Below are 19,238 nucleotides of genomic sequence, written 5' to 3' on the forward strand. Positions count from 1 at the left end.
ACATACACACATAAATACATACACACATACATACACACATAAATACATCACATGTACATACACACATAAATACATACACACATACATACACACATAAATACATACACATATACACACATAAATACATACACATATACACACATAAATATAATACATATACACATACACACGCAGATGCACACATAAATGCATACACATACATACACATAATGCATACACATACATACACATAAATGCATACACACAGATACACACACATACACACAACCTAAATGTTGTAGCATTTTTTTTTATATGAGTCTTCCACTCCATAAAAAAAATAAAAACACCAAATAAAAACAATCAAACAAAAATCATTCTGCTTTTGTTGCTGGAAGAAGCAGAAGCTCCTCGGAGGTGAAGACTCAGCCTGTCATGAAGACGCACGGCCCAGACGGGATGATGCGTCTAAAACACCACGTCCTTTCATTCACACTCCATTCAGACGCCAAAGTACCACTGAGCGGCGGCGATTTCACCATAATAGCCTTAAAAGCAAAGTGCATTTATTTTTTCTTTGTTTTCCGATTTCACAAACAAACCCGAGAGACAAAAGGTTCCTGTCAATGTATATGACCCCCCATTACCACCAGCGTGTAGATAACACCAGCCTGTCCCAGCAGCTCCACACACCGAAACACCCACCGTATCAAAACCACATCTCACTCTGTCTATTCTATTTTACTCACTTTTATTGCAATGCCCTATTGCACTATTTCACTGCTCTTTTATTACTGTCTATTTAAAAATTGTCTATTATGTGTGACGATGGAGCCGTAAACAAGGAGGCATATTGGGATGTTATATCCTAATAATATGAAGAACTGTGATTTGGTGATCTATGTCTAACCTAGACTTTGTCCTTTTTTTGTCTTTGTCTTTTCTTTGCTGCTGTGAAGCACTTTGAGCTGCAATTCTTGTATGAAAGTTATTATTATTCTTATTATTATTATTTTTTTTAATCTACTTTTTCTCCCATTTTCTATTTTTCTCCCATCCCAAGTTCGTATCATCCAATTCTACCCTCCCCTGTCTCGAACGCTGTTAGGCCATGCCTCCCACAAGCCGGCTACAATGTGGACGAAGCCGTGCATCACGTGTCCCCTCCGGTACACGAAGAGGCAGCTGTCGCATCTTTTCACCTGCACAGCGCGATCTCTCAGCGTCGGGGGGTCTGCGTGGGAGGCTCACGCTGCCCCCGTCGCTTCCTGATTCTGCTGCGCAGGCGCACCAACCGACCTGTAGGAGTCGCTGTCCACAACGTCCGATCCCCACCTATCAGCTTCCCACCCCCTAATACTGCCAATTGTATTAGTATGAACGACCAGCCAAGCTGATAGCAATGCGGAGAGCTGGGCTCGAACCCAGCATCTCCAGCATTGGTGGTGAGCGCCTTGCCCACTGCACCACCTAGCCGCCGCTATTATTATTATTATTATTATTATTATTATTATTATTATTATTATTATTATTATTATTATTATTATTATTATTATTATTATTATTATTATTATTATTATTATTATTAATTATTATTATTATTATTATTATTATTATTATTATTATTATTATTATTATTATTATTATTATTATTATTATTATTATTATTATTATTATTATTATTATTATTATATTCCAATATTCCAATATTCCTGTTGATGTTTCTTCTTGATCTGTGATGCCCATGGGGGCAATTTGTTGTGATTTCAGGCTATACAAATAAACAAGACTTGATTTGATTATATCTCTCTTATATGACACACAGTCTGCGCACCCCTCAGGGTTCTGCGCGCACCTAGCGGAGTTGGTCTCGGCCCGCACGCTGATCAAAGAGCTGGGCCCTATTCCCCGTACCTGGTTCAACTAAGTCGATCAAGAGTCCCATTATCCAGATTCAATTAACCCGATGTTTGAAGCCGGGATTTTCCTGTTCCTCGAAGGTGGATTCAGTCTCGTTAACTCGAACCAGACTTGATACTCAGGATCAGTGCGCGCGCCCGCCTCAGCCGAGAAGGCAGCAAGTGTTGAGAGCAGAGATCCTGATTTTCTAACGGCATTGATTGATTGATTGATTTAAAACTTTATTAACAGATTGCAGTACGGCTCAATAGCCTCGCCGACAAGTTAAATGCATAATCTATAGGCAAAATTTAAGTCCCTCATTACCCCAATCAATCGATCAGATTATATTTCTTTAAACGTGCCCTGCTGGCAGTAGGTTCATGGAATGGATAATCAAATGAGATCTTGCTAGCGAAAATAATTAGTTCAACAGTTTCAGAATAAGGATACGGCTCTCTTATCCATTGATGGATGTATGGTTGATGTTTCATTTGTCTGCCACCGTGGTCTGATGGTCGAGCATTTTGTCTTTCACACGGACGACCCGCGTTCGAATCCCACTTCTTCTAGCTTTCTTTTTGAAATGTAAATACTTCAATTTGGTGCACGTTGAGAGCTATATAAAGAATGACATCCTCAATGCATGTAGATTTATAATATTTTAACTTAAAACTAGGCTACTTTTGCGTATAATCATTAATATTATATTCCAAAAAAATCATATTGGAAACGCAGGGTCTCGAACCCGGGTCGCCGGCTTGCCAGGTGTGAACACTGCCGTTGGACCACTGTGCCAGACGGGATATGTCCATTGTGTATCCAAGACCATCAATGGACAAGAGACCCGTGTTTAGAATATTTTTCTTTTGAATGAAGTTTTATCTCTTTATTCTCAAATGCATTAATCCCAGTTACAATATCACAATAACGTGTGAGTGATGATACAATTCAACAATCCTCAGATTCCTCGTAATTCATAATCCACAAAAACCACAATCCACGCATAGACACTTCAATTTTATGCTTGAATGAAACACAATCCAGGCGCTCCCACAGCGGAGAATATGAAAGGAATCAGAGCCAAACGAGCGATAGGTTTCAATCATTAAAAATATCCCAGCAGGATTCACATTTGCAATGCTGCGCGTTGTTAAAATAACCACATAATGTGTACATCGCACCTAGCGAGCGCCACGGTATATGTAACTGTGGCCATTATATGGTTTCATCATTTATGTTATTTCAGTTCAAGTGTAATATTTGAGAATGTATTTATGTTTCATTTCTTATTTTCTTTATTATTTAATTTGCTACAATTTATAATATATTCATTTTGACGTCTGGTCATATGTGGTGTCCCGTTAGGCTGCTGTTGTGTTGTTACATTTGGGTCTGATTAAGACACCTGCGAGCAAGCGGCAGGGATGTTGGGAGACTGGGACTCATTAAAACACCTGCGAGCAAGCAGCAGGACAGAGACGAGTTGTACAGGCTCTCTAGATTCGAAGAGTGTACGACTATGTGTAGTGTACCACTAAGACTGTTACCAAGAACAGAAGAACAAGACCCCTTTGTTATGTAGCATGCAGCCAACGAGGTAATTAATGTTTGTTTGTATTTTGCTTTTCTGATGTATTGTTTTCATATCGTGTATATTATTGTTTGTGTTGACCTGACGCAACGTATATGTTTCTGTTTAAGTTTTCACGGTGGATTGGAGGACCAAGCCTTGAATAAACCCGTTGAAAGGAAACCACTTGTGTCTGCAGTGCTTGAAGGAGTTACAGTGAAAACTCGACTGTTCATCGATGCAAGTGGGCGATGAAGCAAGTCCAAGTTTAAGGCCGGCGTCCAGCGGATCTTCCCCGACAATTGTTTGCTGCGCTGCCGGCGCGCCGACATTAAAGGACAGATGAGTCACAAACAATACGCACTACACGCATAAACACAAGAAGTAAGAAGATGCACACAGTATAATGAGCAGCGTTTCAAGATAAAGCCATAAAGGACTTGGACATTATAAGTTAAGAGTGGTCAGGTCAAGAAGAGTGCTTTGTAAACGTTTCTATAATATATTTGACTGCGAATTCTAATTACTGTGGTGTGCGTGCAAAAACGTTTTGACTTATTTACCTATATAATTTAACTGAAGCTAACCATTTGTACACACATTAAGGTGTCAACGTTAAAGTATAAATATGTTTTCTGATTGAACACCCATTTCTAATTTAAAGTGTGTTTTGGAAATTGTAAACCTATAAAAAGCACGTATAATTTATAGGTGAAGGCTATTATTGGCATCTAATATTTATGTTCCTAAGCGTTCTGAAGTGCTTAATATATATATGTGTAGGTTATTTTGAAAGCCAATTGAATTAAGCAATTTGATTTGCTCGGAGAGTACTGCATTTAATTCAAATTTGAGTACAAAACAGGCTAAAGGTTTAAAGGTGTATTTACTATTTTTTCTTTACAAATTTTGGTCAATTTAAAGTAGTGATTTACAATGACAGAGCCAATTAGGCCTGCAATTGAAGTAGGGGACAGTGTTAGGGATAGTGCAAATTCCCAAGACCGACCTGAAGAAGGTCAGGAAGAAGGTGCTGAAGCCCAGCAAGAGGTACCAAAACGATCTCAAAGAACCAGAACTCTAACAGAGAAGGGTAAAGCAATGCAGGAGGATAAGATCAAAGCGCTTCAACAAAGATTTAATTACATTTACAATAAATGGAGGACACAAGTTAAATCTTCTAAAGGTCCGTTATCACAATCAACAGAACATTTGTCTAATGAGCTGCTTACTGATATCATTACAGATGTCACAGGTCTTTCTAATGATGTGCAGCATATTTATGATGAACTACGTGACATCTCAACTCCAGACCAGGACACGCGTCTAAGAGTGGATCTGTGTGCAGGGATTTCTGAGATAATTGTGTCCAGAGCCACATTTAGACTGGGGGGAAGTGTGTTAGAAGAAGGAGAGAAAGAGTGGCCAGAAGCAGGCTCTCTCTTTGACTCAAGCACCTATAAATCTGGTTCTGCCACTTCTTCCAGGAAAAGTGCTTATAAATCTGGTTCTGCCACTTCTTCCAGAAAAGGCACCTCAGTGCATTCAAGCAGTTCTTCTGTAAAGCGACGAGATGCTGTCGCTGATGCTGCTGCAAGCCAAGCTGTTCTGGAAGTGTTAAAAGAACAAGAAAAAGAACAATTGGAAATGCAGTGCCTAGAAGCAGAAGCTAAAAAGAAGATAGCTGAGCAAGAGGCAGCAGGCATAAAGCGTCGTTTAGAGCGTCGTTTAGAACAAGAGGAAGAGGAAGCTAAAATTAAAGCTCAACTGGAAGAAGAACATGGAGCTATACAAAGGACTCTGGAGGAAAAGCGGAGAAAGATACAGCATTTGGAGGCAGTGAAAGGTCTTAATGCAGCACGAGCAAGAATCCTTGTGTACGATCAAGTGGAGGCCACAGAAGAAGAGCGGAAAGACGTACTAGAACATGAGAGGGTAGCAGACAACAAAGTGCCTGCTCCCACAAGTCCTCTGTCCCTGTATACGTCTCCCGTACCACAAGTTGTGACCACCTCCTCAAATGACAGTACAGCAGAGCTTGTTAAGATGCTGGCAGGTGCTTTAAGTGCCAACAGAATTCCAATTCCTGAACCTTCATCATTCAGTGGGGACCCATTGAAATACAATGACTGGAAACTTTCCTTTGAAATACTGATTGATCAGAAGAGCATTGAAGATAAGGAGAAGATATACTACCTCCGTAGGTATGTAAGTGGACAAGCTAAGAAAGCACTTGATGGCTATTTCTTACTCGGAACCAAATCTGCCTATGTTGCAGCATGGAAGACTTTGGAGGAGAGATATGGTAATCCTTTTACAATAGCAAAAGCATACAGAGACAAGCTCCAAGCATGGCCCAAGATGGGATCTAAGGACAGCTTTGAGCTCAGAGAGTTTGCAGACTTTCTCAGGAGTTGTGAGGCTGCCATGGTCAACATCAAGGCATTGGACATTTTAAATGACTGTAATGAAAACAGGAAAATTCTTTTAAAGCTGCCTGATTGGCTAACAGCGAGATGGAACAGGATGGTTATCCAAGAAGAAGAAGAGCGTAACCAATTCCCCTCCTTCAGCCAATTTGTAAAGTTTCTGACAAGAGAAGCAAAAATTGCCTGCAACCCTGTTACATCACTACAGTCACTAAAACAAGGTGAGACTGAAAAACCAAAAAGCCCAAGATATCAAAGCTTTGAAGCAAAGGCACTGACCACATGTTCCAATGAAAAGACTGTCATCATAACATGCATTTTCTGTGAGAAGTACGGGCATACTTTGCATAAATGCAGGAAGTTCATGGAGATACCTGTTACAGACAGAATCAAATTTGTTCAAGCTGAAAAGCTATGCTTTGGTTGTCTCAAGTCTGGTCACTACTCAAAGAGCTGCAACAGTAGGAATGTGTGCGATGTGTGCCACAAGCAACATCCTACATGTCTGCATGAGGAGCGAGCCAAAGAAGGACAAAGACCACCACAAGCCAAGCTAAATGAAGACAAGCCAAGTACAAGTCAACAATGGTACAAAGAAAGACCTCAATCGACACAATGCAAAGAAACAACCACAAACTCTACTTCACATAGAGTAATACTTCATGAAGCTAACACACAAACAACTGCAATAATTCCTGTGTGGCTTTCATCCACGACTCAACCAACACAAGAAGTCCTTGTTTACGCTCTGTTGGATTCTCAAAGCGACACAACCTTTGTTATAAGGGAAGTAGCAGAAGCGTTGGAAGCAACCAAAGTCCAGGTCAAAGTCAAGCTCTCTACTATGACCTCAAGAACCACAGTAGTAAGCTCTGAAAGAATAGACAACTTACAAATCCGTGGCTTTTACTCTGGTAAGAAGATATTGTTACCACCAGTCTATACTCGGGATTTCATTCCAGCCAACAGAACTCACATACCAACAGATGGAACTGCAAAAGCGTGGTCCCATCTAGAGCACCTCCAAGGAAAGATTGCACCTATGCAGGACTGTAAAGTAGGTCTGCTCATTGGGTACGACTGCTCACAAGCCCTGCTTCCAAGGGAAGTTGTGTCTGGCGAAGAAAGTCAGCCTTATGCACAGCGTACAGACCTTGGATGGAGTATTGTTGGCCATGGGAATCCCTGCGTAGACTACGGCGACGCCATCGGAATCAGCCATCGCATAGTATTGAGACGAGTAACAGCAGGTGTGAAACGTTCTGTTAATCTCAAGACTGAAGTACACTATGTGAGCCGAACACAAGTAAAAGAAATGACTCCCTCAGACATAAGAGTTCTTGAATCAGACTTCTCAGAAAGAACTGGAGAACATGACCCTGTGTCTCAAGAACATATCAAGTGCCTGTCGAAGTTGAGAGAGACCATCACGCAAAAGAACAATGGTCACTACGACATGCCGTTACCATTCAAAGGAAAGGGAAAGAAGAGAAAAGGAAGAAAAAAGAAGAAAAAACGACCTGTCAGAGAACTCAAGGTGGGAGAAATTAAGGAAGATGATCCTGAACTCCACAAGGCTTTTGTGTGCAACACTAAAGCAAAGGAAAACAGATCATCATTGGATCGCCTACAGAGATTCTCGGAATGTGTCAAGTGTAGAAAGTACAGAAGATGTACTGAAGGACAAAGAGGGGGTGACTTACCACAAGATCGGAAGCAACTCCACCCTTCACTTACGCTGGCATAGACTGCGTTGGTCCGATCCATGTTAAAGAAGGAAGGAAGGATCTCAAAATATATGATCTCTTACTTACCTGTCTATGTTTAAGGGCCATACACAGGGTCAGATGGTAGGGTGAGAAATGAAATTGCTGGTGAGTGACACCACCTTAAAAGGTAAACCTATAACTAAAAGTGTTCCTTGATACCTGTACAGAAGGTTATAACGCTACTCGAAGCAGACTAATTTAATGTTTTGCCTAAAACTTATGTTAATAATAATATTTACATTTAGTCATTTAGCTGACGCTTTTATACAGGGCGACTTACAAGTTCTGTACAAGTCCCCAGGAGGGGCACAACTAGCAGCTGAATGACCACAAGAAATATTTAATTTAGAAGATAACCAAATTATGTTCAGAGAAATCCCACGTGTGTGCGATTTGGTGGGAGTGTAACTGTGGCCATTATATGGTTTCATCATTTATGTTATTTCAGTTCAAGTGTAATATTTGAGAATGTATTTATGTTTCATTTCTTATTTTCTTTATTATTTAATTTGCTACAATTTATAATATATTCATTTTGACGTCTGGTCATATGTGGTGTCCCGTTAGGCTGCTGTTGTGTTGTTACATTTGGGTCTGATTAAGACACCTGCGAGCAAGCGGCAGGGATGTTGGGAGACTGGGACTCATTAAAACACCTGCGAGCAAGCAGCAGGACAGAGACGAGTTGTACAGGCTCTCTAGATTCGAAGAGTGTACGACTATGTGTAGTGTACCACTAAGACTGTTACCAAGAACAGAAGAACAAGACCCCTTTGTTATGTAGCATGCAGCCAACGAGGTAATTAATGTTTGTTTGTATTTTGCTTTTCTGATGTATTGTTTTCATATCGTGTATATTATTGTTTGTGTTGACCTGACGCAACGTATATGTTTCTGTTTAAGTTTTCACGGTGGATTGGAGGACCAAGCCTTGAATAAACCCGTTGAAAGGAAACCACTTGTGTCTGCAGTGCTTGAAGGAGTTACAGTATATATAACGTGCATTATTTAGGACAACGTGAATTTAGTATCAGCATTTTGGGTCTATTTTACATTTCAAAAGCCCCCTCTGGAAGAATGAAGCACAAAAACGTAATTCAGAATTGTATAATGCAGATCCTAGACTGTGAGAATCATTTCAGGAAGCGAGCTGTCATTTCTTTGCGGGGGCGTGGCCATGGTTCATCCAGCTAACTGAACTTAAGCCTGCTCTCGACCAGGCTCAAACTTTTTGATCTGTTGTCATGGTGATTTGGACAATCGAGCACGGGGAACAGAAAGGTCCGGCTTAAGTCAGGCTATACTGGAAATTATCCGGCTAACTCAGTTAGCCAGGTACGGGGAACGGGGCCACTGTACGTCTGGACCACAACAGGCAAACAAGGACTGAGGACCGTCCGTCTGCATAGTGTAGGTATGTGTGGGTCCACTGTTCTAGACTAAAGACGTGCCAATCCGACTTCTTCAGTCCCGATACCCTTACCTGGGCTTTGGGTATCTGCCCGTACCAATCCCATATTTCTGTTATTAATTTAAAATAGTTTTATGTAAATACAAAGATATTAGCATAATGTCTAATCTTTAAAAATAATCAAACAGCTGCATATCACATGCCTCATTATGATCAATCTAAAAGCAATAAAACCAACCCAAGCAAGATATTTTCATACATTTTCAATATATATAATATATACATAAAGATAATTAACAGCCGATACTTATTGTTTTACATTTAGTCATTTAGCTGACGCTTTTATCCAAAGAGACTTACAAGTTGTGTACGACAAGTCATCGGGAACGGCACAACTCTATCAGCTGAGTAACAATGTTCATCAAAGTGTTATTGTGTAACGATGATGATGATGTCGGGGAGTTCGTGACCCTCTCTGCGCCGCCCCTATCTCCCTGTCTCCGGCTGTCCCTGAGCAACGACCGGAGTGTTAAATGTCCCTTGACTAAGACGGGGAGGACGTGACCCTCTTTGCGCCGCCCCTGTGCCTCAAATAGATTGCTATCAGCTCTATCTTTAATCTTTCAAAATGTTCAGTTGCTATCGCTATTAGCTCTATCTTTAATTTTTCAAAATGTACAGTTGCTATTGCATGCACTCATCTGTGTTCCACTACACACATGAGTGCATGCTTACCAACTGTCCGTCTGCAACACTACTATCACCAACATCTAAGAAGGGAGATCCCCCCTTGAATGGCCCTTCTAAGGTTTCTCTCCTCCACACTGCCTGTGGAGCTTTTTTTCCCCCCTATTGTTAGGTTTTAGTGAGTTTTTCCTTACCTTCGCGTGGGGTATGTCTGGGAGTGCTTGCATTCTTTCATTTATTTGCATCCATCTAAAAATGTTTGCACCTTATGGTGTTCTTGTTCTGTTCTTGACTTATTGTTATGTTTTCTTCTTGACTTGTTTAAAGAAGATCTGTACGGCCCATGGGGACATTAACGTGTGTTGTTGGGCCCTATAAATACATTTGATTTGATTTGATTTGATTTAACATATTGTGTTTCAAAGAAACAAAACTAGACTAATCTGTACAGGATCCAGAGATTGAAATCGAGAACTATTCAATAGTCAGGAGGGATAGAAACCAGTATGGAGGTGGCGTCTGTGTGTATATTCACAAAGATACCAAATTCATCAACCGCACTGACCTTAACCATGACGAGATTGAAACTGTATGGATTGAAATCTTATTTGAAAGGGCGAAATCAATACTAGTAGGCACAATCTATAGACCGCCAGAACACAGTGGCTTCTATGACACACTTGATGGGTGTTTAGCTGGGGTGGAGGGCGTAGAAAAAATCCTTATTGAGGACTGGAACACGGACATGCTACGTAAAGCAGCACCCGTCTTCAAGGCCTTCAGTAGGTTTTGTGATCTGCACGGCCTCAGCCAGCTAATCACCCAACCCACAAGGGTATGTAAATCAACTACCATTGACCTCATCCTGACCTCTGACAAGTCCAAGATCTCCAATAAAGGGGTTATAGCATGCAGGTTAAGTGATCATTATATGATATTCTGTACCCGCAAAAAGCTAAAGCTAAAGGCTGGCTGTCACAAAACAGTCACATCTAGAGACCTCAAAACCTACTCTAGCGAGGCCTTTAACCTTGAACTGGAGAGCCTGGACTGGTCAGATGAGCTCAATGGTACACTGGTTGAAGAAACCTGGCTTGGCTTCAAAACCAAATTTTCAATAATACTAAACAACATGGCGCCCCTAAGAACCACCAGGGTAAAAAATCGCGCTGAGCCGTGGATGCACACTGAAATACTGACCGCTACGAAAGCCAGAGAGAAAAAATGCTCTGAGTTTCGTAAAAGTCAGTCAAAGCTTACCAAAAGCACGAGCAGTGAACTCCAAGCCCACGTGACTGAACTCAAACTAGAAAGAAACAGACTAAGAAATGACGTAAACTCCATGATCAAAACTGCTAAAAAAATGTCATCAATGACAAAACTGAGGAAAACAAAAATAAACCATGTGAACTTTGGAAATTACTCAATAATCAACTAGGCTGCAGTAAAAAACTTAAAACCAGGTTCTCAAACATAAACATAAAGACGGACAACACGCTCATCACAGATAAGCTGGATTTAGCCAATTACTTAAACACTTTCTTCACAAACATAGCCACAACACTGGTAAACAAACTACCCTCCCACTCAGGGCATTATGGGGTAGAACACATAGTAGCATACTACAAGAACCTAGACGTCCACAAAGACGACTTCAAACTGGAAATGGTAACTACAGATGAGGTACTCAAAAAACTGAGCGCCCTCCAACCGAACAAGGCCACTGGCCATGACAACATCCCCTCCAAATTCCTCAGAGACTCAGCAGCCGCCATCACCCCAGTCATCACACACATAATAAACCTCTCCATAAAACAGGGACACGTCCCCAAGGACTTCAAAATTGCGAGAGTAACACCCCTGCACAAAAAGGGCAGCAAATTAGACCCAGGCAACTACAGCCCTGTTTCTATCCTTACATCCATCTCGAAAGTCATGGAAAAAATTGTATACGAACAGGTCGAAAAGTACCTCGCGGAAAGAAATCTAATCTACGAATTCCAATCTGGCTTCAGAACATCCCACTCCACTGACACATGCCTTCTCTATTTGAACGACCACATCAAACAAGAGGTGGACGCGGGCAAATACTGCAGCATGGTCATGCTGGACCTACAAAAGGCTTTCGACACTGTCAATCACACCATTCTGATTGACAAGCTAAAAGCAATTGGTTTTGATAGTCTATCAGTGAGCTGGATACAATCCTACCTGGAGGGGAGAGAACAGATGGTGGAGGTAAACGGTACCCTATCCCCCCCCCTCCCAGTGAGCTGTGGTGTTCCACAAGGAAGCATACTAGGACCGCTACTGTTCCTAATTTATGCAAATGACATGTCGTCAGCTTGTGACTGCAACTTGTTCCTGTTTGCGGACGACTCAGCCCTGCTGGTCTCTGACAAGAACAAGTTACAGGTTGAAAAAACCCTCAGCTCGGAACTAGGCAAAATCTGCATATGGCTCGCCGATAACAAACTATCATTACACATGGGCAAAACAGAGTCCATTCTCTTCGGTTCAAATAACAAACTTAGCAAGACCGATGGCCTCTCAGTTACAGTGGGTGACAATATTGTCACAAGGAAAGATGAAATTACCTACCTGGGTTCCATCCTAGAGGCTAATCTTTCCTGTGACAAAATGGCATCCAATGTAATAAAAAAAGTCAACCAACGAACTCGATTCTTGTACCGGATCTCCTCTCTGGTAAACAAGAATACCCTGAAGACTCTGGCAGGAGCACTCATTCAAGGGTACTACGACTATGCTTGCACCTCATGGTACCAAAGCACCTCAAAGGCACTAAAAACCAAATTACAAACATCTCAAAACAAACTAGTCAGACTACTGCTTGACCTGACTCCTAGAATCCACCTCACCCCAGCCCACTTTGACAACCTAGGATGGCTTAGAGTAGACGACAGAGTACAGCAACTTGCAATGGGCCTGGTCTACAAGATACACTACACGACCAAGGTACCCATGTACATGTCAAAATACTTCCCAAAGGTCAGTGAATACCACGATCACAACACCAGAGGGAGCTCCACAAATCATGTTAAACCCAGATTCGGCTCAAACAAGGGACTAAACACGTTTCGCAATTATGCCACATCAATGTGGAACGCCCTACCAAAAGCTGTAAAGGAATGTGAATCACTACCCACTTTCAAAAACACTCTCAAAGAACACCTACGGGAGACTGCAATTCGAAACTGGCCCCTACAAATGTCCTAACCCAGTTGTACAGTAAATTACCAAGTATGGCTTTGTCAGTATTCCAATGTACAGTGTACAGTGTCCCCCACCCACCCCCTACCCAACCCCACCCCCCCACCTCCAATGTACAGGACTAATGAGGGTGAGATGGATCTCTAGCTCATGGAGAGGTTTTGGTTAGTAGGTTTATTTGACCTCGCAATCTAAAAAACACTTTGCCGCTCTTTCCAACTTTGAGCTTTGTTAGATAGTTAGCGAACAGGCTAATGTTGTTAGTGGCTCGAGAGCATGTTTATGTTTATTAGGATCCCCATTAGTCATCATCAACGTGTTGACTATTCTCTCTGGGGTCCTCACAGATATACACATACAAATATGAAACATTCAGTGTACATCAGTCATATATCACATACATAATCAATAGAAAATAAAACAAAAGGTCATAGGTGAATCCATTTCACCATACTTAAAAAAGAAAAACACAAAGTAAAAAGAAGAAGTTTGGATAACATGGCTGCAGCAACACTCATGCATGACATATATTGATTTCCTTCCGGATTATGACTCCTTTAAGTTTATTTTGTCCTTGTTTTCCGTCCGTATGATATGTAATGGGATCCTATTCCAATATGTTATGGCTCTATACATTACAGTTTTCTTTAGAGCATTGGTTCTAGGCAGAGGTAGGTTAAAGCGACTACTTAAAGCATGTCTGTATGGAATGACACCGGAGCGGGAGAGGGGGGGGGGGCCTACCGCTGATGAAGATGGCGAGGGGGGCCGTCGTCAAGGGGATGACCAATGGGGAGCCGGAGAAGAGAGAGTAGATGATCCCTCCTATACTCTGGCCAACAATCGTCTTCTTCACATCTGGAGGAAGAGAGAGATGCAAACACACAGGTCCATCAGAGTAAACAACTGGGTGGTGTGTGTGCGTGTGTGTGTGTGTGTGTGTGTGTGTGTGTGTGTGTGTGTGTGTGTGTGTGTGTGTGTGTGTGTGCATGTGTATATATCTTCCTGGGTGTGTATGTGTGTACTGTATATAATTTATTTATGTTTGTGTGAGAGAGTTTGAGTGTGTGTGTGTCTGTTTACTTACAGTATTTATGTTTGTGTGCGTCTACATGTGTTTGTGTGAGTCTACGTGTTTGTGTGAGTCTATGTGTGTTTGAGTGAGTCTACGTGTGTTTGTGTGAGTCTATGTGTGTTTGTGAGTCTACGTGTGTTTGTGTGAGTGAGAGTGTTTGTGTGAGTCTACGTGTGTTTGAGTGAGTCTATGTGTGTTTGAGTGAGTCTATGTGTGTTTGAGTGAGTCTACGTGTGTTTGTGTGAGTCTATGTGTGTATGTGAGTCTACGTGTGTTTGTGTGAGTGAGAGTGTTTGTGTGTGTCTACGTGTGTTTGAGTGCGTCTACATGTGTTTGAGTGCGTCTACATGTGTTTGAGTGAGTCTACGTGTGTTTGTGAGTCTATGTGTGTTTGTGTGAGTCTACGTGTGTTTGTGTGAGTCTACGTGTTTGTGTGAGTCTATGTGTGTTTGTGTGAGTCTACGTGTGTTTGAGTGAGTCTACGTGTGTTTGAGTGAGTCTACGTGTGTTTGTGTGAGTCTTCGTGTGTTTGAGTGAGTCTACGTGTGTTTGAGTGAGTCTATGTGTGTTTGAGTGTGTCTATGTGTGTTTGTGTGCGTCTACGTGTGTTTGTGAGTCTACGTGTGTTTGTGTGAGTCTACGTGTGTTTGTGAGTCTACGTGTGTTTCACTGAGTGAGTGTGTCTGTTATCCGTACCGATCTCTCCGCGTGTGCTCTCGTCGTTGAGCGAGCCGAAGGCGATGGCTGGGAGCAGGATGACGATGTAGAGGAAGATGGCCGTGGTCACGTACTTCATCAGAGTCTTATTGCTGCCAATGATACCTGAGAGGAGAAGAGACACCTCGCTCATAATCACTTAAGATAAGATAAGACAAGATAAGATATTCCTTTATTGATCCCCTTGGGGAAATGCAGGCGTCATAGCAGCAGGTTATGGGCAGGGTAATAGTAGAACGACATAAATATAGGCAATATAATTAGATCTCAATATAAAAATATGAGAAAAAAATAAACAGTGTACACAATATAATTAACTCTGAATATAAAAATACGAGAAAAATAAATATGTTAGAATAAATATAGGCAATAAAGAATTTGAATCTGAATAAAAAGTAAACCGTATACACAAGGTACCGTAACTGGCATGATATACGTGCAGGTTTGGTGGTTAAGAGTCAGACACACTTTGTGATGAAATACATGTTATAGGAAGATATTTTGCAGTAGTTGGGTGGTAGTTTAACTCTATGTTGCAGTAGTTGGTGGTAGTTTAACTCCAGTTTGCAGTAGTTGGTGGTAGTTTAACTCCAGTTTGCAGTAGTTGGTGGTAGTTTAACTCCAGTTTGCAGTAGTTGGTGGTAGTTTAAAGGAACACTCCAACATTTAGGGAAATTAGCTTATTTGCCATCTACCCTGGAATTAGACAAGAAGATACATACCTTTTTCTTCTCTGTGCATGCAGTAAGAGTAGCAAGGCGTTGGGAACTAGGCTAATGGAGGAACCTACTTCCAGTGACTGACGCTAAGCTAGGCTAACGGTGCGTGTCTTCCTACTCCTACTGCATGCACAGAGAAGAAAAAGGTATGTATCTTAACACTCCAACATTTTGGGAACCCTGGAGTTAGACAAGAAGATGCATACCTTTTTCTTCTCTTTTTTTTTATTAAATTTTTTTTTATTATCTTTTTCCTCCTTCTTTTTCCGTTTTTCTCCCCTCCCAATGTTAGTCGTTATGCCAATTCCCAATCCCCTTCCTGGTCATTGCGCACCCTACCCCCTACCGTCGGGTTGGGAGGGCGGAGACTATCACATGCTTCCTCCGACACATGTGTAGCCAGCCCACCACTTCTTTTCACCTGGCAGCGCGGACTCTCATTGGGAGAGTGGAAGGTCACACTACCTCCCTCCAGACCCTTCCCCCGCTGTGCAGGCGCCCCGACCGAACTGTAGGAGTCGCTGTTTACAACGACCCGGACGCACCCACCGGCTTCCCTCCCGCTGACTCTGTCAATCGAGCCAGTATGACGGCCGGCCAAGCCGGAGGCAACGCTGACAGCCGGATTCGATAGTGGTGGCTCTTGCGTTGGAGACGAGCGCAATGTCCGCTGCGCCACCCAGCCGCCCTCATTTAATTTAATTTGAAACTTTTATCAACACATAAAACACTGGGGTTACCCTCATTTACAGCGATGACAAGCTCACACAACAAGACAGTTTATCAGAAATGTCATACATATAGGCACAATACCCCCCAGACACTCAACTAACCGCCTCGGACAGTCCTTCATACCAGCGGCCATCAGGCTCCACAACAGTGGGCAGCGACTGCTGCCAGACATTGACCTAGAACTAATAGGAACCCAAGGAGGACAATAACACTACCTTAGGCATACTGCACCTTATGTGGATACTGTGATACTGTGAATAATGTATATTTCAGTTAGTTAGATAGTAAATTATAACACTACCTTATGCATACTGCACCTTATGTGACACTGTGAATACTGTGAATATATATTTCAGTTAGTTAGATAGTAAATTATATTGACCTATTTGTTTACACTGCTTGTGTTGTTTTTACTACCTGTACCCCCCCCCCCCCCCCCTTCCCCCATGCTGCTATGATGCCTGAATTTCCCCAAGGGGATCAATAAAGGAATATCTTATCTTATCAATAAACAACAATAAACAATAAAAATTAAAAAAGACAGTTACAAGTCGACACAGTGGTCGGAGATCATACTGTTAAATGCAGCAAGAGAAGGAAGAACCTTCAGCTTCAGAGTCAGTGTTGGAAGCCTCAGAGCAAACTGGAGGAACCCTAAGAACCAGTCATGTGAACGTGTAGAATAGGTCGGACAACACAGAGGCCCTCTACAGGAAGGGACAGAGCAGGCTGTTCTTCCTGAGGAGACTCAGGTCCTTCAATGTGTGCAACAAACTGCTGCAGTCTTTTTATCAGTCTGTTGTGGCCAGCATCCTCTTCTATGCTGTGGCATGCTGGGGAGGCTACATCAACTCAAGGGACACCAACAAGCTCAACAAGCTGGTGAGGAAGGCTAGCTCCGTGGTGGGAGTCGAGCTACCTAGACTTGAGGTGATGGCAGAGAGGGGGATGATAAGGAAGCTGGCTGCCATCATGGAGAACCCCTACCACCCCCTCTACGACGAGCTAGTCAAGATGAGAAGCTCGTTCAGCCACAGACTCATCCCCCCCCGACACTCAACTAACCGCCTCGGACAGTCCTTCATACCAGCGGCCATCAGGCTCCACAACAGTGGGCAGCGACTAGCAGCCTCCAGGCCCCACAACAGGGGGCAGCGACAGCGACTGCTACCAGACATTGACCTGGGACTTATAGGAACCCAAGGGGGACAAAGTAGACTACCCTGGTACTTTGATTAATGTATACTCAGTAGATAGTAAATTATAACACTACCTCATGCATACTGCACCTTATGTGACACTGTGAATAATGTGAATATTCCTCAGCTAGTCAGATAGTAAATTATATTGACCATATTGATCAAATTGTTTACACTGCCTGTGTTGTCTTTTACTACCTGTATACTGTGTTGTTTTACTACCTGTACCCCTCCCCCCCTCCCCCCCATGCTGCTATGATGCCTGAATTTCCCCAAGGGGATCAATAAAGGAATATCTTATCTTATCTTATCTTAGGTTCAACATGCAGAATGTGTTATTGATCGATCGTCATCACTGCGATGTGATGACCACTAGCCTGCTCGTCGACTAAGAAGTTCTTCAGTGGAGGACAGTGGAGGACTTTTTTTATCGGTAAAAAATGTGACCGCCTGCAGCTCTGTTTGTTGTTCAAAGCCAAGGTACACGAAAGGTACATTGCCAATAAATATGTATGATATTCCCAATCCTTTTGATGCATATGATCACCATCCTTTGGTCTGACGAGTGACTTGACGTACAAACTTAAAAAAAAAATCTTTTTAACTTTGATGTCATTTTCGAGGCATTTCTTCTGCTTTGATAGCAAACTGACTTGATGTACAAACTTAATTTTTTTTTAATTTTTAACTTTGATGTTATTTTCGAGGCATTTCTTCTGCTTTGATAGCAAACAGCAGGGTGGAAATGCACACAGGGGGGGCTGTGGGTCGTCAGTAGGTTGCAGGGTCTTTCTGCAGAGACTCTAAGCACCTCGTGAAAATCTGCGCGTGTGTCTCCTGGACAACACATAGACACGGGTGGTCATTTGTGGTTGTCTGTGGCTGTCAATCAAAAAGAGGGAAATTGATTGGTCGCTTATAGACCTTTTGAGAAGACTTCCATTGCTAGGGCCCGGGTTTACTTCCTGTTAGCTATTGTTTTAGCGAACACTGCAACGTGAAATCAATGTGGGTCCATTGATACAACGTTGTCATGTTTGAAACGGTCTTACATGGGCTATCTGCAGGGTTCAACAAGTTACATTTAAGATTTTTTTATTTTTTTTAGCATTTTTACAGCTTTTTCTTGGTCACGCAGGATCGACAGAGGAGAGGGCGAATGGGAGGAGAGGTGGGGAGGACATGCGACAAATAACGTCGGGTGCTGGGATCGAACCCGGGTCGGCCGTGTAGGTGCGCGAGGCACTATGGTATGCGCCACGAGGGCGCCCCATTTAAGACCTTTTTAATAGCACCAATTTTACGACATACACAGCACAATCTCTCAGCGGCGAGGGTCTGCGTGGGAGGGACACGCCGCCCTCGTCGCTTCCTGATTCTACTGCGCAGGCGCACCAACCGACCTGTAGGAGTCGCTGTCCACAACGTCCGATCCCCACCCACCAGCTTCCCACCCCCTAATACTGCCAATTGTATTAGTATGAACGACCAGCCAAGCTGGTAGCAACGCAGAGAGCTCGGCTCGAACCCAGCATCTCCTGCATTTGTGGCGAGCGCCTTGCCCACTGCGCCACCTAGCCGCCCATAGTTAATTATATTGTTTACACTGTTTATTCTTTCTCATATTTTTATATTCAGATACAATTGTATTGCCTATATTTATGTTGTTCTACTATTACCCTGTCCATACCTGTACCCCCAAGGGGATCAATAAAGGAATATCTTATCTTATGACCCACAAATATTAAGAAAATATCAAAGGACATATTTAATGCGAGGTAAGAACACGTGGACAGGAGCACTCTGTCCAAGTGCAAA

The 19,238-nt window shown here is 42.4% G+C and overlaps 1 protein-coding gene across 1 annotated transcript in view; it reads right to left on the reverse strand.

The window, feature by feature from the left end:
- Positions 1-19,238, reverse strand: part of slc4a11 (solute carrier family 4 member 11) — a gene marked incomplete at its 5' end in the record, with an annotated part of 91,071 nt that overhangs the window by 33,834 nt on the left and 37,999 nt on the right. The window contains 2 exons of the mRNA XM_084311099.1: positions 13,723-13,836; positions 14,750-14,875. Coding sequence (XP_084167225.1) covers positions 13,723-13,836; positions 14,750-14,875 — 240 coding nt within the window. The remainder of the gene's footprint in view (positions 1-13,722; positions 13,837-14,749; positions 14,876-19,238) is intronic.

This window comes from Notolepis coatsorum (genome assembly GCF_963971535.1).
Source record: "Notolepis coatsorum genome assembly, chromosome: 3".
In the NCBI taxonomy this organism is placed as follows: domain Eukaryota; kingdom Metazoa; phylum Chordata; class Actinopteri; order Aulopiformes; family Paralepididae; genus Notolepis; species Notolepis coatsorum.